The 23,136-nt window shown below is 45.6% G+C and overlaps 1 protein-coding gene across 2 annotated transcripts in view; it reads left to right on the forward strand.

Moving 5' to 3' along the window:
• Window positions 1-16,072: 16,072 nt before the first annotated feature.
• LOC147679699 (tyrosinase-like) overlaps window positions 16,073-23,136 on the forward strand; it is a 369,594-nt gene continuing 362,530 nt past the window's right edge. For both annotated transcript variants that reach the window (XM_086943277.1, XM_086943278.1), the window contains exon 1: window positions 16,073-16,915. In XM_086943277.1, the coding sequence (XP_086799403.1) occupies window positions 16,136-16,915 (780 nt within the window). In that variant the 5' untranslated portion in view covers window positions 16,073-16,135. The remainder of the gene's footprint in view (window positions 16,916-23,136) is intronic.

Below are 23,136 nucleotides of genomic sequence, written 5' to 3' on the forward strand. Positions count from 1 at the left end.
TTTATGTCCTATCTTGTTCCTATGGGAAGATATGCTGGTAGCCACTGTAGCCAGCATCCCCCATGTTAGCCTTTGGAGCAAGATAGCCTTACAATAGTGAAAAACGAAAATGGCTGTAATTCACTACCAGAGCATGTCACCTGTACCAGTACATGCTCTACCTTTCACATACACTGCACCCTGCCCAGGGGGTACCTTGGACCTTCCATAGGGGTGACTAATGTGCACGGGAAGGGTTAGGCCTCGTCAGTGGAGACACTGACCAGGAGGACATGGCAGTTCACAGACTGCACACAGGCACTGCGGTGGCAGGCCTGAGACACCATTTTAGGGCTACTCATGTGGGTGGCACAATCAGTGCTGCAGGCCCACTAGTAGCATTTGTCATCACCAGCCCTGGCACACCCAGTGCACTTTACTAGGGACTTGATGGTGATACAATTATGCCAATCATGTATATCCAATCACAATAACAATTTACAGAGGGAGCACTTACACTCTGGCACTGATCAACAGTGGCAGAGTGTCCAAAGCATCTAAACCAGCAAAAACGAAATCTAGCACAGCATAAAAAATACAGGACATGTTGAAGGCGCTGAAGCTGGCCTGCCAGATCTCAAGAGAAAGTGTGCCAGAAAGAAGCCAGGCTGCCCAACAATCTATCTACCGGAACTGTTCAACTGCATATTGTAGGACTAAGAGCTCTGAATTGAGTGCAGTAGTTTTTTGAGTGACATCACAAAAAAGCTGAGCATATTCACGCTACTAGATTGAATATAAATCAAAGGGGAAGTAAAGGCATAGTGATTGGAGGCACAGCACTGCCTAAAAAGTGACCTGGATCACTAAATTGCATTTTATTATTGTAGTGTATAGTATTTTTTTTCCAGTGTGCATTAAGGTACTTTTTTATTTTTTGAAAGTTAATTACTCGATTTGAAATGTATATATTGGGTTTTAGTGTGATCATTAAGCTCTAAGCTTGGCCCCTCACAATATTACCTCCCTGATGGATCTGTGACTAGTCTTATTGCTACCAATGAGATTCAAATTTGCAGACCCATATTAGGATGGACCCTACTTTGTGAGTGAACACATAGTTCAAAGACAATTTAAATCATCATGTGGATGGAAGCTTGGTATCTTAAATTAATGCTAATAATGAAAACAGGCATATCTACAATGTATTATTTTATATTTTAATTCTAATGAATATTATATATTATGTGAAACGTGTATAATTGTTTGTTTGATGTGAATATTGAGAATGAAGGAGACATACAAACAAAATACTATAAACTTGATAACATTTAAAAAAAAGAATTCACACTAAAATTATTTAGTTGAATAACCACTTTATTAGGTCGAGCGTGAGCCAGCGCGAAAGATCTGCTCTGCGAACATCTGTGGTATTTCATTACGGAGAGGAGCTTCACCCACTCCCCAGCCCTTATTTTTCATTGGCTCGTGTGTTTGTTCTTTGTAAATGGTATCTTCTGATTCATTATGAGGCTTGTTAGTCCATGCTTATTACGTCCATGTCGTCATTTGTAACCTCCCATGGCTACGGTCCCCTTTACTTGGTTGTTACACGGCGCATGTACTATTTCCTTTAACCTTGCTATTCTAGCCGCCTCCTCTTGGACTTCGGCTCACTTTCCTTGTCTGACTTTTGCTCTTTTGCTTAGTCTGCATCAACGTAGTGGAGGTGGATCATTGTCGGAGACCCGGAGGTCCCTCACTGTGCTCTCGGCTATCGGTCGTGAACGGAGCTGCCGTATGTGGCCATGCACTCCCCGGCTGGGCTGTAGCGGAGGGGAGCTGGGGGCAGCACTGGGGGCTCTCCGGCTCCGGGAGGCATTCAGGCCCACAGGGCACAAAAGCAGCCGCCCAACCTTCCGACTTCAAGCCGCAGGCCATAACCATTGGTTCCTGCAGGGTGGGCTAGACCAGCCTGATGGAGTGCTTCACCGACGACACCTACGAGGCCTGCAAGTCCATCATAGGTGGTAGCAGCTCCCAGCCCCGCTCATCGCAGACCGAGACCGTTATCTGACAAAGAAATGGTAGTCCTACCCGGCCTTCCCACTGTGGTGCATTAACATTGGGTAGATTTTGGAAACTTGCTGGTTTTATTCCTTACCCCTGAGCATTGTCAAAGGGTGCATTAAATTCAATTGAGAAATGAAAATAAAAGTCAGTGAGCGAATTGACGTAGCTAACAGACCTGCTGTTTCAGGCCATTCAGTACTTGAGGAGTATTTTAACAACAATGCAGCACGCTGCGTGTGGGCAGATGCCCCTCGAATGTGCATGTGTGCTGCCCTTGCACCGGGCTGCTAGAGCCTGCGCAGGTCTGCTGGGTCTAAAAAACATCTCACAGTGGCATGCATGCCCACTGAGCTGTCATCGCCCAGAGATGGAAATGTCCCCTTAGAAAAGCTGCTACTAGCCTTGACGAGTTTTAGGATTCAGCTTGACATCATCTCCACGGTGCTCTGAACAGTGATATTCAGAATGAGAAAATGTAATTCCTTGCCCCTGCGCCTTTGGTCACACATCTCAACGTCCCGGGGTCAGACTGTGTGTATATTTTGTCTTGCATGCTATTTTTAGCTTACCATGCTATGCAGAGCTTGGCTAGTAAAACCGAGCAAGGGACAATCTCCTGGTAAGTTGGAGGGCAAGCCAGGGAGGGCCCAGGGGGTTTCTTATAGGGACAGCTGTTTAAGGGCTCCAGTCCAGAGGGGAACCCGAAAGCGCGGCACTAAAGTGTCATATAGAAATGAACATGATTTGCGGCTGCAAAGAAATAATGCTCTTGTGTACTTTGAGCGACCCAGAAATGCTGAAGACATTTTTATAGGAGGTTCTCGTCATTCCTGTGAAACTGGCTACGCTCACTCAGTACAATACAGGGCTCGTATTACAATTTCAGGGCTCCTTTTAAATTCCTGCCCAGCCTGGGCTGAACCAACACGTATTTATTTTCTGTGCGTTTTGAGCACAGCATTTTGAACGTTTATTGACAACACCGCCATACTAAGGCCCACTGGAATTATGCAATTGTGTGGCCGCTGCGATTTTCGCATAATTTGAGATGTGCTGCATTTGCCACATAATCCATCATCTGCTGCATAATCTGAAGATTTTAGCAACAAAAAAATTTACTAGCGTAAACGGTTCAAATGTTATTAAAAACGTATCGGCTCGTGTTATTGCGCAGTGGAAGGTGTTTTGCAAAGGTTGCCTGGTCACCTTTTTTGTTGCTTGCCTCATAATTAGACTTTCCTGTTTTCAGTTTCTATTTCCGGTAAATTCTGGTGGTGTTTTTCAGTGTTTTCCAGTGATTTCAATAACTCAAAAAACAGTGCTTTTCAGTGGTTACTCATTTTCACGCCATAAAAACAACTGAAACTATGTTTTACCGGTGTTTATGGAAAGGTTTGCTTTTATTATTGCTTGCATTCTTCATTGATGCATGGCAAATAGACAATGTAAGTAAGTGTATATGAGGTTCAAATAAATTTTTACAAGTCAAACTTGTTGTAGTACACCATACAATATTTCTTCAGTGACTCTTTGGTCATTCGCGCTTTCTTTGCTTCCATGTAAACTTTTCTTTGTGAAAAGGCCCTCTCGACATTGGCACTTGAGACTGGCAAAGCCAAAACAGCCAGTACACAATTTGCCAACTCTGGCCACTGACGTAGCTTTCCATGCCAATACTGGTGCACCTAAAGGTTGACCTTCTCTGAGACAGGTTCTGCAACATATGAGTTGAACTGGATGCTTATGCCCTCAGAGGAAAATGAAGCTGTAATTTACCAAGTCTGGAGAAAATTCCCCTTTATGGAAGGGATCTAAGACTTGTGCAGAGTACCAAAGTGAAGCTTCATTGACTTCAAATGCCATGGTTGGTGAAGGGACATTTCTATGCATCATTGCTAGCCATTTCTCATGCATTGTAAAATAAAATTTCCTGAATTGTTCCTCAAAACTTCTTTGCTTACCAACTGGCAAGCATTCTATCAGGGAACATGTTGCAGTGCCAAAGTCACTAAAAGTGTCGCCTAGCCTACTCTAGAGGAGTTGTTTCACATCCACACCAATTATGCTGAATCCTTGGTAGACAAGGGTGTTTTCAGGCTCTAGTTGTTTGATTACGTCCACTACAGCTGCCATCTTTTCCTGTAAAAATCTAAGAATGCAGTCGAGTAGACCTTTTTTTCACCTTAGGTGAGTGGCTGTTGTTAGGAGCAGGCTCCAATGGAGCTTTTTTAGTTGGGTGGTCTTCATGTGGCCTAGCAAGTGGGCCTGTTCAAAAAGATAGGAGGCATGCAGAAAGGAATGTAGGGAGGAAGGGTTAGAGCTAGGATGAGTGGGGGCAGAACGCAATGAGTGGTAGTGATGTGAAACTGTACACGCAAAAAGTAAATTCCTGAGTGACATTGTTACAGTAGTTCCAAATAGGTAGGACAGGTGTATATGACGACTAGTTCCAGAGGTTAAAGTAGGGAGGATTTATTGGTAAGTACATCCTCAAGCTTTTTTAATTTCATCAAATCAGTAGTTATACTTGGTGTCAAAAAACAACTGTTCCTGCAACGTTAATGTTCACTTTCGGCTGCTTCAGACTGAAAGGGAAACAAGGCTCTCTGCCAGTCTGTGAAGGGAAAGAAGGAACAGAAAGCTGAAGAAAAACAAGGAATATTCCAGTATTTTCACTCTCTCTGCTGGACTTTGCCACAGTCTCAACAAGCAATGTACACATTCCCTAAATATTTGAAGGCCGTTTTTGATAAAGTGATTCACCTTCTGAGTATCACGGGGTCTTGAACAGTCAGAACACCAGCTCCTTCCCCAGGGTGTGACAGGCCAGTGGGCTAACACAAAACGATGGGTCTCCTTGCATAAAATAACCCACACCCGCTAGTCTCCCAAATTTCACAAATATTAAATGGCATTGACCGGAATGGAGGCATCCTGATAGCCTGATGGGATGGGGTGTACAGGAGCCTGGTAAAAATGATACACAAAACAACACTCACCTCTCAATGGACTCTGCAGGAGGCTGCAGAGAAATGGAACTGCGTCCACAAATGTTCCTATGGATTCTGGAATAATGTTGGCACACCTGAGACCTGTCCCTGCAAGGCTCGCATGACTTCAAGACAGGTGCTCTACCCCGGAGAATCAGAGTAGACACGTCCCTGGCCAGACACGTTCAAGTCGAGGACCAGAAGTCCTTAGAGAACCATGTGTCATTCGTAGGCATTTTTTATCCTGCCTCTAACAACCTCTCCAGTACACCGAAGCCACCCCCAAAACCCCCCCTTTTCTTTCTCATTTTATTTCACTGTTCATCCTTCATTTTTCCTCCAGTTCTTTCTTTACTATTAATAGCCATCTGTCTCTATCATCCTTTCTTACATTTCTCTCATGCTCATTTTTTCAGTTTCCCCTGCTCTCTGGGTTGTCTCACATGTTCATCAGTCCATCATATCTCTCTTTCTATTTTCTCCTTTGCTCTGCAGATTAGGCAACGACCCACATCCCGCTCCCATAGTATTCCTTGTCATTAATTAGCCTTTCTATGTGGACGGGAGAGGCCTCCACTTGAATAATTAAAGTGTTATTGTTACCCAGTTCAGAAGTACACTAGTTCAAGTGGCAGCTCTCGCTTAAGCTGATTGATTGAGGCGTTCACTACAATACCATTAAGACAATGCCCGTTATTTCTGCATTTATTTACATGTACTCCATCTCCTCGGAGATGTGTTGTTTTTTTGCATTGTTGCTTCCTGTAATCTGTACAATCTTCAGCATTTCTAAAGAAATGTTTACACACGGTCAGTAATGCAGGCAAAGGTAGTTCTCAAATATAATGCGGTGCGCCTTAGATGGAATGTGTTATGGCAGTGGTTCCCAAACTGTTTTGACCTGTGGCTCCCTTGACCTAATCGGCAGTTGGCCGTGGCTCCCCACCATTTCTTTACCGTGGGTGGGTGGTATGTACCGCCTGGTATCGTCCTTAAAGTAAAAACCGAGCGCCTATGGAGGAAACATTACGATAACCAGGACAAGGCACTACATCTATCTAGGCTTAAGACCTACCATAAAGCTATCAGATCTGCCCGGGCTTCTTTTTATTCCAACAAAATCAACTCCAATACCAACCCATCTAAAATCATTTTTAAACTAGTGAAAGAGCTCCAAAACCCTAGGGCGCCCCTACCTAAAATTTCTTCCCACGAGCACTGTGAGCAGCTCGCTACTTATTTTGTCGATAAAGTCCAGAAAATCTATGCGTCCTTCCCACAGATTGCTCCTCTCTGTGGAGCTCCCAAGACCACAGACCTCAATTTCTTACCTCTATCCCAAATTCCTGCCATCACCGCTGCAGACCTGATCAGGCTAGTTAGGAAAGTGAAATCTGGCTCCCCAGCGGACCCCATGAGTCCCTCCCATTTCCTGGAATCGATGGACTTTTTCCTACCCCCCATGCTAAACATCCTCAACCTTTCCTTTTCTACAGGATCTGTACCCATAGCTTGGAAGCAAGCATGGGTATCTCCGATAATTAAAAAACCTACCCTCGACCCCTCCAAACCAGAAAATTTCCGGCCGATATCCCTTCTCCCCTGGATTTCCAAAATAGCCGAAACCCATGCTAACAGCATCCTTTCCAAACACGTGGAAAATCACGGAATCCTAGACCCCTCTCAAAACGGCTTCCGTGCAGGCCATAGTACGGAGTCTGCCCTACTGGCCACTACGGAGCATCTCCGGACGATTTTGGATTCCGGTCATAGTGCTGCGCTGATCCTGCTCGATCTCAGCGCAGCCTTTGACACGGTATCCCATGACATCCTTCTAAAACGTCTGGAGATGACCGGGGTGACTGGTCTTGCCCTCGCGTGGTTCCAATCCTTTCTCAAGGACAGATCCTTTAAGGTGTCGGCTCCCCCATTTCTTTCTAAATCCCACCCCATCGCTCAAGGTGTCCCCCAGGGATCAGCGCTGAGCCCCTCCCTCTTTAATCTATACGTCCAGCCACTCACTGACGTGGCTAGAGAGTGGGGGCTCACGCTGGTCTCGTACGCCGACGACACCCAGCTGGTTGTCACCCTCTCGGAAAGCCCGTCCCCTGTGGCATCCAAGTTTAAAGAGGGTATGACTGCTGTGGCCCGCTGGATGACGGATAACTACCTCCAACTCAATGCCGGTAAAACCGAGGTGCTCCTCCTAGGCCGTAACACCAGCCTATGGAACGAGCACTGGTGGCCGTCATCCCTAGGTGACACCCCACTCCCCAAAAACTGCGTCAAAAATCTGGGAGTCTGGGTGGATGCCAACCTTAGCTTCCAGACCCACACCAAAAAGGTGGCAGCCACCTGCATAGGCCTTCTAAGGAACCTTAGGCCTATACTCGGGCTCTTCGATTCTAAGGCCCGCCAGCTTATCGTCCAGGCCACCATTCTATCGCGCCTGGACTACGCTAACGTCCTCCTTTTGGGAGCCAACAAAGCGGAAACTGCCAGGTTCCAACGCATCCAAAATGCGGCAGCCAGAATGCTGATCGGCCTCCCACGCAGATGTTCAGCCAGAGCTACTATTCGTAAACTCCACTGGCTGCCTGTGGCCCGTCGAATTCAATTCAAGGCCTTAGTCACGATCTTCAAGATCGTTAAACTAGGAAATCCTCCGCTGCTTCGTAACCTTGCTCAACCTTACGTTCCTGGCCGCGACCTGCGTTCTGCCAACCAACTCCTCCTGACTATCCCTAGGACCCGGCTCTGCCGAACTGGAGGCCGTTCCTTCAGCGTCCTTGGCCCCAAATTATGGAACGATCTCCCCCTCAGCATTCGTTCCATTGATTCTCTCCCAGCATTCCGCAAAGCAATTAAGACTCATCTCTTCCCCGTTCCCTAGTCTCCCCTTTTCCCCCTTCTCCCCTCATTCTGTGCATCTGTTCTTAGCGCCGGGACACCCCTCTGCCGGGGTAGCTGCTGCGCTTCATCAAATCCAGAAATAGAAATTGTGACGCATTCTTTCACTCATCCAACCATCCGTTCACTCATCCAGCCATCCGTTCTCTCATCCATCCACCCTTTCACTTCACTCATCTATCCATCCTTTTGTCCATCTCCCCCCTTTCACTAACTCATCAATCCTTACATTCACCCTTTCACTCACCCATCCATTCACCATTTTACTTATCAATTCATCCATCCACCCATTCACTTGCCCATCATCTACACTTTCATTCATCCATCCATCCTTTCACGCACCCAACCACCAATTCACTCACCCATCAGCTGCCCTTTCACTCATCCATCCATCCTTTCACACACCCATCCACACTTTTACCCATCCATCTACCTTTCCACCCATACATCCATCTATTTACCTTTTCTCTCATCCATTCTTCCACTCATTCACTCATCCATCCATCATTTCTTTCATTATCTATCCATTCCCCCTTTCATTCATGCATTCATCCTTTCAGTAATCCATCCAGCCATTCAGACATTCCTTCACTTATTTACTCACCCACCTTTCCACATTATGAGCTGAGCCTTTGTCTGCAGAGTTGCAGGCAGAAGAGGCCTATCAAGAACGAACTACAGCAAGGGGTGGGGTGCGGTGGGGTAGAGTTCACTATGCCCCTGCACATAGGCAGACTGAAAACGTAGAAGTCATGAGTCACACATGATGCCCAGTGCCAGGATGTGAGGTTACTGTAACATGGTGTTGTTTCCAGGGCTTTAAGCGGTGTAAAAAAAATGGTGGGTCTCTTCAAAGGGGGTGTTGGATGTCATTAAGAGCGCAGTTTAAAACACCAAGGCTAAAAATCTGCGCTTAGCATAGTGTTGCGCCCGACTGGTATTATGTTGTTTTTGTCATTGCATCCAGATATATAATACAGCAATTATCATTGCACCAACAACAAGCCAGGACTATTGGCTTTGTCAATGCTTGCTAGTTCCTTAAAAAAAAGCAGCAACCATGGCATTGTTGAATATAATATTGAAAATACTTCAGTTAAAAAATGAAGAGACAGTGAAAGAACGTTAACCTGTTCTTTTAAACTTATTTCACAGGCTTCTTTAAATGAAGTGTTCTCTAACATTGCAGCGTGGGCGTTTTACTTTTTTTATCTAACAGAATGCCCTTCTGTACAATGAGGCAGGAGAAGGCCTCCACATGCTTTAACACCCCTGACTGCCCCATTGACATTCAGTAAGTGGCAATCAGCCCCATACAGAATTTCAATGGGCGGGAGGAGCTGCTCCTGTGCTCCTGGAGGAGTGCGAGGTGGCTCCAGCAGCGGGGGCGAGGCCTCTCACAGGGTAGCAGCGCTGCTCCCTGTGATGGCCACAATTACAGAATAAAAGGCGTAGGGACGTCCGTGTAATTTACGGACGGTTGGTCACCCTAGTGTGCGCGGCGCCCCTGGCACCTCATTACGGCACACTGGGGAGCCACGGCGCACACTTTGGGAACCACAGTGTTAAGGAAACAGACAAGAAAGTTAGAACTGCCATGACCTCGAAATAACATTAGTCATTTCTTCAGAACTACAACATGAATTCCCAGTAAAAGAGACAGCCCTTTCATCTATGGGTCCAGCTCCACCATCCTCTCATTCTTATCACCAAGCATTCCCTCACTGCAAATATTACATAGCACTTAACAGTAGGAAACATTGCAAAACTAACAACACAGCAGCTGGTCAATGCTTCAAAACTAAACAACGCAAATTACAAAAGAAGACATCATCTCACCAACAGCCATACCCGTGTCAGCAGAACCCACCAGATGCACCCACACCAACCTTCTTCATTTGGAGTCTTAATTCACTCTACAGACTTTCACATAGGGCTCCAAACCCATAATATAGCTTAAAAATATTCAGAACTTGCTCGTTTTCATAACAGCGAGCACCATTATGAAGTTTAGATACTGAACAAGAAAGCATGCTTATAATACAATCACAGAGGAGCAGCGCCCTGATATTCTTGAAGGATTGATTTACATTATTGAGAAATAAGATGCAGAGCTGGACCTTGGTATCAAAACATTTAACACAAAGATGTTAAGCATAGAAAAAGTGGTCATCAGCTAAACATGTGTCGGATAAAAACCCACTAATTAATAAAGAAGTGTGACACATAATACTTCAAGCAGGAGACCACGTGCTCAGGAATAAAAGAAGAAGAAAGCATACACATGATAAGAATCTCTACAATTATTGAAAACCATTGAGTATTTCCTCCTCTGAATTGATTGTATTTTTAATCTGACGCACTGGTAGGTAGCTGCGGGGACGTAGCTGGCAGTAGTGAATAGCAGTGGCACCGTGGCCTACTGTGTTGAAATTATAGTTGCTTTTACTTCCAAAGTAGGTGCTACAGAGGGAATTTTTTCTTAGCTTGCATTAGTGCCTATGGTACACTTTCTGTGACTCCCGTTCCGAGCTGCTTCCTTATCTGGCCTAAATTGCTGTTGGTTTGGAATGCTTTGGTTCCATCAAGTGGCCAAGTGGTGCAATGACTATGAAAAGCAGTGACACTCAGTTTAAACCAGGTCAGCTGATTTTCATCCAGTAGGGTACTGTCCGGACAGCCTACTAATAATTTACTCAACCATGCCACCTAATTTGGCCCTCTCCTGCCGCATAATTCCAGTGGCCCAGGCCATACCTTAAGTGGACAAGAGGTGCACTTTTCAGGAGGACAAGCCCCCATTTAAGGCACAAACAACCACTTGTCGAACGTGCATAGACACTAAGGATAATGCACACATATATTAAGGAGGGACCTTTGACACAACTAACTCTTTCAGATTGCTTATGTGACGTTATCACATGGGCACCTTCCGCATCTAGGAATGTGCATAGATTGTATTATGCAAGCAGGTTCTCATTTAGACCTTCAATATTGTACTGTGCATAGTTCATGTAGTCCCTTGCTTGTCCAGTGCCCACGCCCTCATGTAGTCTTTTCATCCAACCCAGCAGTATTTCCCTGTTAGTCTCAGCACTGGGCATGGATGCGCCATTTTATCACACCGTGGGGCTTATTTACAGCCCCTTGGGCCACCAGTTTTCCACTCTTAGGGCCTAATTACGAGTCTGGCGCTCCGAGGACCTCAAGACTTGTGGTGGCGCAAAGGTGGCCGTTTTGCGACTGCCACATCATGACCCTAGAGGTTTTGCCTGCGTGGGACCGCTGACTGCCAGGGAACCGCTGTTCCATGGTGGTTGCGCAGTGGTCAAGGGGCATCTACATGATTGGCAAGACCACTGCAGTCCCGCCTAGCATATGACGAATTTCATCTCTGCCACTGATTTCATGGAGGTCTGTTCTCCATGAAAACAGTGGTGGAGATGAAAGAAAGGTTGTGCCTCACGCTTTGTGAATGCACGCGGGGGGCACAACATGTGCCCTCCTGTGAGCATGCACAGAAGTTCCAGCATGGCATGGACTTTCGAGTTAATGTCATGGTAGAACTTACTGTGTTTCAAGTTTCAAGTTTATTTTTATTTGCTTTGGTACTCAACTGAGGACCACAAATATTTTAAGCATAAAATTCAGTTTTACACCATTTAAAATTTCTCATGTTAATACAAAGTTAAAATGGTTTTAAAAATTGGTAAAATTTATGACAGACAAATTCATTTGGGGGAAGTTTGCATAAAATGATCAGTTCCTTTGCTGAGTTAATTTTACATTTGACGTATACAGATTGCAAAAACTTTTTCCTTGCCATTACCACTTTTGGATTTGGGCATACAAACATTAAATGCTCTAAATCCTGCTCTCCGCCATTATACAAGTTACATATCGGGCTTTCCTTTAAGCACCATTTAGATGTTCCGGTTTTGACTGGTAATATGCCAAACCGGAGCAGAACGATCGCTCTTCTGACACCATGATTTAGATTAAAAGCGATATACTGCTGAGGTTTCTGAAATGTTATTAATTCAATAAAATTCTTATATACATTTAGTTTAGAGCAATGCGAGAAGTCTAGTTCAAAGCTAAATCTTGAAGTGTAATGTTTTAAAAAGAGCTTCAACTGGGCTGGTGTCCAAGCTAGCAGCAAATCGGTGTTAGTCTCTGCTAGCTTAAAAGCTATTGACATGTTCCTAGAAAATACATGTTTAGACGAGTCTCGGTCAAAGGTCTCAGTTTTGAGCAGGGATCTGAGAGTTCCTTCCTCCGCATGTAGGAGATTGTAGGCCCACCTGATGATATTAGCGATTCCTCGAGAGTAAGAGCTGGTTAATGAAAGCTCGAGGCGTAGAGCTTGTACTGGGACAGCCTGAGACACCTTCATTAATCTCCGTGGTATTTTCCCTTCTTTTAGGTCTAGGAAGCTCCATTGATTTATAGGAATATATTCCAGGGCATATGATAGTACTGGTGGTATCTTGACACTGTACACCTTAAGCAGGGAAGAGAAGTGCCTGTGTCCCGAGGCTGCGTATAACCTTAAAAGAGCTCCCACATGTACATCAGATTTCCTGATCAAGTTCACAATCTGTGGGCGATTTTGTAGGGTGTTGGAGAAAATTCTGCCTAGATAGGTATATTCCTTCACCTCTTCCACCTTTTCTCCCCCAAGGGTCCAGCAATATTTCGGGCTCTTTTTCCTCCCCGAAAACAAGACTATTTTTGTTTTAGTAATGTTAGGGATTAATTCGTTTTCCTCCGTATATTTATGCAGTGCCTGAAGATTGTTTTGTAGACCAAATGGGGTTAGGTCTAATATGATAATATCATCTGCATATAACAGTGTATGTATGTTATGGGAGGCTATCTTTGGTGGAAAATTATGTACTTGCTGGAAGTATTGAGGCATGTCACTAAGATAGAGTGAAAATAATAGGGGGGCGGGAAGACATCCTTGTTTGAGGCCATTAGGGGTTGGGATAGGGCTAGTTAGGCCCTTTTCCCTCCCCATTTGAACCTGGCACCAGGTGTCTGTGTGCAGAGAGATTAATATTCGTAATAGTTGATCTGGGATACCCATTTTACTAAGTTTTTTCCAAAGTATTCCTCTGTCCACTCTGTCAAACGCGGTCGAAAAATCGATAAAAGCTGCATAGACAATCTGAAATTTAATGGTCACATATTTGTCTAAGATGGTTTATAGCACCGCAATATTATCCGTGACTAAATGCTTTGGCCTAAAGCCTGCCTGGGGAACTTCCTGTGACATTCCTGTTGCAGTGCCTATTTTAAAGAATTGCCCGCCAATTGAAAAAAAAGTAATTATTTGGCGGGTGATTCTCACGCGGGTTTGGCAGTGCGGCGGAGGGGCGGTCACGCCGCCCCTCCGCCAAATTCATAATCTGGCCCTAAATATATGAAAAAGTTAAATGAAATATGTCTTGCATTTACAAGAGTTTGAGCTATTGGCATTGTAAATGACAATGCATTTTAATTATTTGCTAATTATCAAAACAGATAAATAAAAGGCATTGTCATTTAAAATGGCAATAGCTTAAACTCTCTCAAATGCCAGACTTATTGCATTGCAAATGCTTGTTGTTATACAGAAAGCACATTTACAGATGTTACCTAGAAGCATAGCTAGACCAAGTAAGATGCATAAGCAAATGAAATAATATGCACAATGAATAAAGAAAATCAACTCCCAATACATAAGAGGGATGCTTATAACGAGAAAATCATTGACAAATTCCTCATATTGATATATTTTAAAAGAGTGCGTTAGATGAAAGAAAAGGTGACATAAGAGCAAACAAAGGAATAAGGAGGAGTTGGAACAGAACATCCTCACTAATACCGTCATTGTTTGACATTGTGGCATGGCTATTACTCATCCGCTGATGACCACAATGTTTTGGCAATAGGACACACAGGTGGAGAATACTGAGGTGGTGATGAAGGCCGCATGCCCTCCAAGACATCAGTGAGATGACTGAAGGCTGCAGTTCTGTATCTGGCTGGGGTTTGCTGAGAGTCAACTACTGTTGCAATGTTTTTATCAAGAACACTCAGAATATCAAGTCTTCTTGAAATGGATATATTGTTCTATATTTCGTAGGCTGACATTGTGATTCATATTTGGGTCTTGCACTTTAAAATGTTCCTCTTAATGGCCAGCACTGTGGCTATATGGTTCCCCAATGGATGCTTACATCTCACAATACCCACAAGCTATTAAGGCATCTAAAATAAATCTAAAATGTAAACTACAGTCAGTAATGACAGGAGTATGTTATAAATTACAATTATAAGCCATACATTACATTAAAATGTATAGATTACTGTATTTTCCCTTTTATTGCGGTCAAAATAAAGCTGTGCCCATGACAATGTTTGGGATCTTACCTAAAATATACTTGATCCCTTAGTAATATAATGGCTTATTTTATTGTAACTCTTCATTGTCACGCATACATACATCATGAAACTCCTCCTGAGCCCTGGGGGCACCAATTTGTAGGATGCCACCCCCAGCCTCCGGGTCTCAGGGAAAATACATCCAACTAGTTGGCAAGACATACAGTTACTTTGTGTCATAAAGAAATCTATCGTTTTCACAAGCCTAATGTTGGCAATTATTTAGTTTTTAATATTAAGTGATTGATCATAGATAAGCATGTATATATTTATGGATACATTTATTAGAGCGACAAAACAGTCCCACATAGACCAACATTGAATTCGGTGGGTAGGGTGTACAGGTGTGATGGGTTAGTATCAAAAACTAAACGAGAGATACTATGCTATAGCGTACAGTGAACAGGCATGGTAACTGCTGTTAGCCATGCTCCATTCAAGCGTGTGTATGTCAGATCTCAGTACAGTCTTGAACTTGAGAAGTGAAAAGTCTGACTTATTTCAGTAGGGAGTAAGGTCCAAAGGAGGGGTCCCAGAAAGTTGTAGGACTCAAGCTTTGTGGCAAAAATAAGTTTGGTAAAAGATGGAAGATTTTTTTACTCTAGATCATGTTTGTCATTAAACTTGTTAGGCTAGGTTCGCTAGAACATTTAACACTCTCAGCACGGTTCCATATCTTTGGTGTCTGGAAGGGCATTTAATATTCAAAGCAAGGCAGCTACATTCCTATGTTCAACATTAAATCTTAGCGTAGGGGTCTCCAACGTTTTCTGTAATAGGAGCTTCCAATGCTCAAAGAAAATCATCCCAAGCTACTGGTAGAATTTGTTTGTGATAGCGACTACAGCAGACGAGATTGCCCTGGGCCACCATATGCAAGCTTTCTAGCAGTGACCACCTCAGTGTAGCAAGCCAGGTTGCTTGTAGTAATGTACAAAAAAAAAGGCTTTTCCAATTTGGAATGCCTTTCCATGGGTAATACATTTCAAGCATGGCTGCTATGCCTCTGCTCCAAGGTATTAATATTAACAATAACACTCTCCAGCGCCATATGATTTATCTCTAAAAAAAATTGGCTTTAAATATATTTCGAAAATCTGTTGTTTTTATCCAAACATCAGCTTAGGCGTGCTGGAAAAAACACACATTTTCATCTCCGATACTCACAATTTTGGAGTACATGTATTAATTCAAGCAAGCCACGGCTTCTTATTTAGAAGGCTGGGCTGCACACAGGAGAGATACTTACAAGTATCCAGAGAGCTGCCAGTGGCGCACGAGCTACTTATTAGAGAAGCCTGGCCGAGAGGATTTCAATGCGACCACTCATGTGATTGGACTCTCGAGGATCCAGACCCTACAACCTGTAAGGTTTGTCTGTACCATGAAGCATCAACCACAGTCCAGCAAGCTCCTCGAGAAAGGTTTGCCTTAGTAGACGCCTGGTGGCACATTTATGCCTGCTGACTTTTATGCTAACCGTTTTACTTTGGTCAGAGCTCACTTTTACCAGGCCAGATTGGGTTACTTTGTTTTAGCCAACGTGTGTCAGACCACAAAGGTGGCCACCCATGTTGCAGCTTTGGAGTGCAGGTTTCAAGAGAATATTTACACATTGCTCATAGTGAGATAAGTGCCGCGCCCTTTCACCACTGGGCATATAAGTATAAAACCCGCCGTCAGGAAACGGAGACAGACTCTGACAGCAGCGCAGGCGGAGCCCTTGGTCTAGTTCTGCAGGCGAAGAAGCCATGTGGCTGTTACTCTTCCTTTTTGTGTTTTCCCTCAGCGAGGTGCGCAGCCAGTTCCCCAAGGTGTGTACCACACCGGAGGCCATTGATAGTAAGATATGCTGTCCAATCTGGACCGACAACAGCACATGCGGAAACAATTCAGGCAGGGGCAATTGCACGGAGTTTGCTTCGTATGTGCCCAAAACGCAGGTCAATGACGACCGGTTCAATTGGCCTTTAGATTATTTCAGTAAGCTTTGTGCATGCGAACCACAATACTCCGGGTTTGACTGTGGTCGGTGCGCGCCTGGCTACACCGGGGTTAACTGTGATAGACTCAAGAATGTCACTCGGAAGGACATTCGCGACCTCACTCATGGTGAGAGAATTACGTTTTTTGGGTATCTCAGCCTCTTGAAGCACACAGAGAGCGAGGACTATGTTATCCTCAGGAGTGGAGACCGGCACGACAGAAACACATATACCTTTGTGACTGCCTTTGTTTATGACATCTTCACCTGGATGCACTATTATGCCTCAGCACAGCTGCTGATAAATAACACGCTGTATGGCACTGCCAACTTCAACCACAAAGGCCCTGCTTTCCCCGTCTGGCACCGCATGTTTCTTCTGCTGTTGGAGAATGAAATCCAAAGATTCACAGGAGATGAAGATTTTGGGCTGCCCTACTACGACTGGAGCAGAGATGATAATTGTACCATCTGTATCAACAAGATCATGGGAGAAAGTTTGCCTTCAGCATTCCTCAGTCCCAACTCCTACTTTGGAGACTGGAAGGTATGTATTGAATGTATTTCTGATAAAATACCTTCTTCATCTAGATGTCTTTATGCATTATTGGCAATGGCAAATATTAACTTTTGTCAGTAAACCAGAATTTAAGGGAGAGAGGGGAAAGAAGAGAGGGTGTGCAGGGGAGGTGAGGCTGCCCTGAACATGACCTGGTGTGACCAGAAGGTATTAAATGACATGTGGGGCAGTATGTCAATGATCGATGTAATAGGAGGCAGATGTACTGTGAAATATCCTGTAATGCTGGGGCGTAATCGTCAAAGGTGCAGCATGTGCAGTGGTACAGTAAGTCAGGGGGGCGAACAATGACATTATATTAACCAGCGACGAGGTGGTGGGAAGGAAAAGAACACGTAAGTAGTGAATCTGTAATAACGCAATGCGTGAAAGTGTATTATGGATGCAGTCAAAGAAGGCTGGGATCCGGAAAAGTATATGAAAGACCGAGTCAAGCAAGAAGTGGAGAACATTAAGAAACCTGTTTGAAAATGTAACACCAAATTGGGTAAATAAATGTGTGCCTGACTATTAGCCAAAACAACAAAATGAGAGTGACACAGAAGGCAAACAATGGTAAGTAATGAGCAGACTGTAATCCCACTGTATGTAAATAAAATGTATTGAAAAGACTGCATATGCTCTGTCCAGGTGAGATCTAAAAAGCACTTAGGAATGTTGAGTAGAAACTAAGAAGAAAAGAAAACAAATAAGCAGGATGGACTACTGCAGCTGTGATGTGCCAAGGAAATGGGAAAGCTGCATGAGCTTCAGGGATTCTTTCTGAATTGAAAGAATACGCTGTATGTTACTTGAGTGGATACAACCATGGTGTCTGAAAGATGCTGGTGCTATATGGGTACTAGGTGAATGTAGAAATAATGTAGTGTCAAGCAAAGTTAACTGAGAATAATCATAGTTTTTCTTTACACTTTACCAAAATGTATGGGTTCGAAACGACTATGTATAATATGGCGCAACCCACACTCTGGAATTATAGTTAGGGTTATCAGCGATATGAATTCCATTGAATTGTTCCCCTTAATAACTTTGCATCTGTTTGACAAATTTTCGGCAAATTTTCCAGACAGAGGGGTGTAGGTATCCAAATACCGGTCGGTAACAGCCGAAAATACAGATTTTCGCCCGTTACCGACCGCTATTTGGATACTGAGATGTAGGGCATCTCAAAATACAGATTCCGTAATTTTACAGAATCGGTAAATTTACAGATTTGGTAAATTTACCGATTTGGTAAAATTACCGAATCTGTATTTTGAGATGTAGGTGGCACTGTAAACAGTGCCACAGGGCTTTAAGGATTCGTTATTTACCACCAACTATTAGTTGGTGGTAAATAACGAATACCTGTGTATATGCAAATCTGTGCATGTACACCTGTGCCATGTGACAGACATACATGCCCTTAGGGCATGTATGTGTGCCACATGGCACACAAGCACTAATCAGGGGCGCAACAGGGTGTCAAAGTGACACCCTGCCACCCTTGACCATTTCACAATTTTACCGAATCAGTATTTACAGATTCGGTAATTGACATTCATTCCTATGGGCCTGTAGGCCCATAGGAATGAATGGCAAATACCGAATCGGTAAATACCGATTCTGTAAAAAATACCGAATTATTACCTACATATAATTTACCGATTCTAAAATACAGAATCGGTAAAATTCAGTATTTTAGAATCGGTAAAAAAGGTTTACCTACATCTAGCCCTTAGTTCCTTAGTTAAATTGGCAGAGGATGGAAAGTTTTGCAATGTTTGGTCAATGAGGTGCAAAGAAAAAAGGGGGCCACAAAACAGGTTTTGACCCCAATGCATTTACTTAGACTTTTTATTTTGGACATCGCTGCAAAACAGCTGATAGAATTGTAAGGACATTTCACAGCTATGTACCTTAGACCAAGTAGATGATCATTTTTGCTGTTGCAAGCAATGCTATGAAATGGTTATGAGTTTTAGGGGCCAAAACTTAGTGATATCTTTGTAGCACAATACTACTAAAAGTAGCAAAGAACCCTCCCCCCAAAAAAAACCAAGACTGCATATGTAAAGCTTCAACTTTATTACATGAACAACTGAAAACCCCATATATGATCACATGCTAATGGAAACAAATAAACAAATACATACAAAATAGAACACTTCTTAATCTACATAAGTTTTCTTTGCATGCTATCTGGCTGACAAAAATAAAACTGTGGCCAGCACCTCAAACAAAAAACCTTTTCCTTATGCACTCATGTGCCACAAAATGGAAAAGTGATCTAACAGTTGGCTATGCAAACTACTATATGGATGACATGATAATTGCCCACTAGTAATCCAAAAAATCATCTAAATTTTTGTAACAACAAAAAGGAATGGCTTTCATTCACTTTGGCCTTCATATGTTGCACAATCCTACTAAAAGTTGCAAGGAACCCCTAACATAAACTTGAATACGTATATAAAGTTTCAGAATCACTACATGAACAACTAAAAGACACATTCATAGTTACATGATTACATAAACCAATAAACAAGTACATAACAAATACAGTAGATAAAAAGAAAGAAATCACATTAAATATGATTGCAGCTCTATAGTTATAGTTAGTATTCCCAGAGATAGGAATTCTTAAGATTTTTGCTCTCTATTAACCATTTGGTGAATTACCACCAAACATTTCAGACCTATGTCATTTTCTACATTGTGTGATAATGTACATTTTTGTGGTGAATCCTTGAGTGGGTGCCAAGATAAACGTGGGGTCTCAAAGTGCACTTTCCACCAATGCAAGTTCCATAGACTATTGTATTTGGTGTAGGGATAAAACTGCATAAATGGCAATAAACCTGAATCAAGCAAACACAAGTAGATGATGGACGGAGCACAGAAAATTTTCAGACACTCACCCCCAGTTACAGATCTGGGTTGAATCCATCATCGTTATTTAGCTCACTTCGGTACCCCATTTCAGACACAGCTATATGCAAATCAGTCTTGACTGTGTGCTTCATGGGAACAGTCCAGCCTGAACTGACAAGCCATGTCTTCCTTGGACCGGAAACAAGCATCCTGGGGCCGGTTTTGGGCAAACAGCCCTCATCAGCCAGGCTAGCTTGAGTCCAGTGGCAAAGCGAGCCAGGGACCCACGCCTGGGCGAATGTATGTCATTACATCGCATACCAATACCATGCGTGCCATTACAACGCAGGTATTACTATGCGATGTCAATGACAACAACATGCCTTTACATCGCAAACTTTTAACACTACTATGCCTTTACCACGCATGCCATTACAAAGCAAAGGCATGCGTGGTTAAGCTATACTCATGGTTAAAGTGTGCAAGGTAAGTGACTACCCTACCCTTGCACAACCCTTCTCCGACCCCCAGTCCTCTCCCTACAATAACACTACACTATCCTGCACAACCGCCCGACACTACCCTAAAGCATTACACTACACAAACATTACAACACTACCCTAAACCCTAAAACACTACACTACGCAAACACTACAACACTACCCTAAACCCTAAAACACTACACTAGGGGGCGTGGCCAAGATGGCGGCCTGAGAGGACGCAACTTCACGGAGCTCCTCGTCCCAATCCCCCATAGCCAGAGCCTGCCGAGCAGCAATTACCCCAATCGTGGCGAAAACAGCGTCCCACAGCAGGCGGACCACCGGCAGCAACCTTTGGCCGCGTTCGAGAGCGCCAACGACCAGGGCGAGCCTCTCGGACCGAAGAGCGGCGCCGCCCCAGGCCCGGAACGAGAAAGCGGCGGCGAGCGGGCCGACCGATGGAGACGAGGCGCGAGCCCCAACAGTGCCTTGCCGTGCACCTTGTTGCGGTGGGGGGCCACCCAGAAGCCACTCGGCCACAGCGGTCCAGAAGCGGCGGAGCTGCCTCGGCGGACCCGCGCCGGCTCCGGAGGGCCTCCGGCGCAGGGGTTGGCGGAGGCGGAGGGGTGCATCACGCGAGGCCCAAGCTTGGGCCTTCCTTCCGGATTCAGAGGGCCCCAGCGCAGAGGTGAGGAGCGGGGCGGCAGGAGCAGGGAGAGCCGGAGCTCGGGGGCGGGCGATCGAGCCCCCGGCGCTGAGCTAGCCTACCCACGCGGAGCAGAGTGGCAGCGGGCCGACTCCTGGCGCGGGCCTCACAGCTGGGCCGCAGATTGAACTACTATATTCCGAGCCGGGAGGCGGCCAACAACCACGTGGCTTGGGGGACGGCGCTGGCACACGGCGAGCCCAGTGCTCCACAACAAAGACGCCCCCCCTCACCCCCCTCTCCCGGGCGGACTCACTTTGACAGGCCCACGCAGGCGGGCAATTGGGGGGCGGCCGTGCCAGCGAGAGAGGAACTTAGTGATCACACCATCGGGGGACGCACAGGAGGCCTGGGGAGAGAGAAGCAGCCTGCCATAGCGTAGCATACTACGCCCGCCAACGGGCCTACACGAGGGGGTCCAGAGCCCGCGCTGCGGGACGGCACTAGAGATGGGGAGAGCCGAGACAGGCCTTGGATTCATCGTGGGAGCCGGCGAGGGACCCTGCAACCGCGAGGGGTGCCCCCTGGGGGGAAAAAGGGACATGTCCTCTACAAACCACAGGGGGGGGCGCACCATCCCCGAAATGCTGGTGAAAGGGGCTCCCAAGAAGGACAAGAGTCCGGATAAGCCGCTGCCGTCGAGCCAGCCTAAGGACCGAGAACGAGACGAGGGGGATGCACCGGCCACGAAATCATTCATGGAAGCTCTGTTCGCATCCCTCAAAGAGGACATCCAAACCCTCAGGCACGATATGGCTGGGGCCTACAAAGAGCTACGCCAAGATGTGGACGAAATAGGTGAGAGAGTGGCTGCTGTGGAAGCCTCGGACCAAGCTAGAAGTGCAGAGGTGGAACAGCTGCAGCAGGAAATCCTCAGATTGCACGATCAACAGACAGACCTCCAGGCCCTAGCGGAGGACTTGGAGAACCGTTCCCGGCGGAACAATATTCGGGTGCGGAACGTGCCGCTTAAGGCGGAAGGGGGAGACGTCACAGCATACCTACAGGATCTGTTCCGAGAGGTCCTGGGAGAGAGCGATGACTTTGAGATCAGAATCGATAGGGCCCACAGGGTGGGCCTGGTGCGCAAATCACCTGCCCCCCCCCCCGGACATCCTGGCCTTCCTACCTGACTACCCCCTCAAAGAACGTATCTTGAAAGCGGCACGTCAGAAACAACCTCTCCGCTTCAAGGAGCAAACGATAGAACTCTTTCAAGACCTATCCACGATCACTCTACAGAAGCGGCGGGCATTTAAGGTGGCAACTACCTTCCTGCGGGACAAAGAAGTCCCATATTTTTTGGGGCACCCCTTCAGACTGGTCTTCAAGTGGAATGGGGCACTCTACCAACTCAGGTCCTTGAGAGACACTTGTGCCGTCCTGGGCTTACCTATGGAGGAGGGGGGGTCAGAAGACGGCTCCGACCAGAGGCCCTCTCAACCACGCTCTCCGCGGTCACAGACGGACGGCTGGCAAACAGTGGGGAGGCGTCGCACACCCAAGAAAGGGTTCAAGCCGGACCTGGAGACAGTGGCGAGCGAGCACGCGGCAGCGATTCAGAAGGTCACCACAGACACTACCGCCGGACCATGAGAAGACCCGGGCAATGGGGTTGACCATCACATAGCACTTTTGCCGTGGGGGGCGGGACGGGGGGCTCCAGGTCCGCCACAGCCACGCTTTCCCGTTCCCAGAGTCTACACCACGGGCCTAGACTGTTGTCGAATAGGCCCTAGACAATGTTCACATGTTGGGGTTTTCAGGTTGGGGTTCAGGGGGGAGGGGTGGGGCGGGAGGGGCTAGGATTGGGGGCTCGGTGTGTTCAACTCTTACAGGTGACAGGCAATGACAGGAGAGGTGGCTTGGGGCTAGGTCAAGGGCAGGCAGAACAACCACGGTCTTATGGCTGACGAATGCATCCGAGTTCTCTCCCTTAACGTAAAAGGGCTCAATAACCCAGTCAAATGGAGGGCGGTCCTCTCTTTCCTCGAACACTCTGGGGCAGAAATCTCTTTGTTACAGGAGACACATCTGTTAGCGAAAGACTGGCACAGCATGAAAGCCAGGGCCTTCCCCCATAAATTCTACTCCACTACTACTGAGAAAAAAGCAGGGGTGGGGAGCAAGGTGGCGGAAATCAAAGG

Source organism: Lissotriton vulgaris, chromosome 11, assembly GCF_964263255.1.
Source record: "Lissotriton vulgaris chromosome 11, aLisVul1.2, whole genome shotgun sequence".
Classification (NCBI taxonomy): Eukaryota; Metazoa; Chordata; class Amphibia; order Caudata; family Salamandridae; genus Lissotriton; species Lissotriton vulgaris.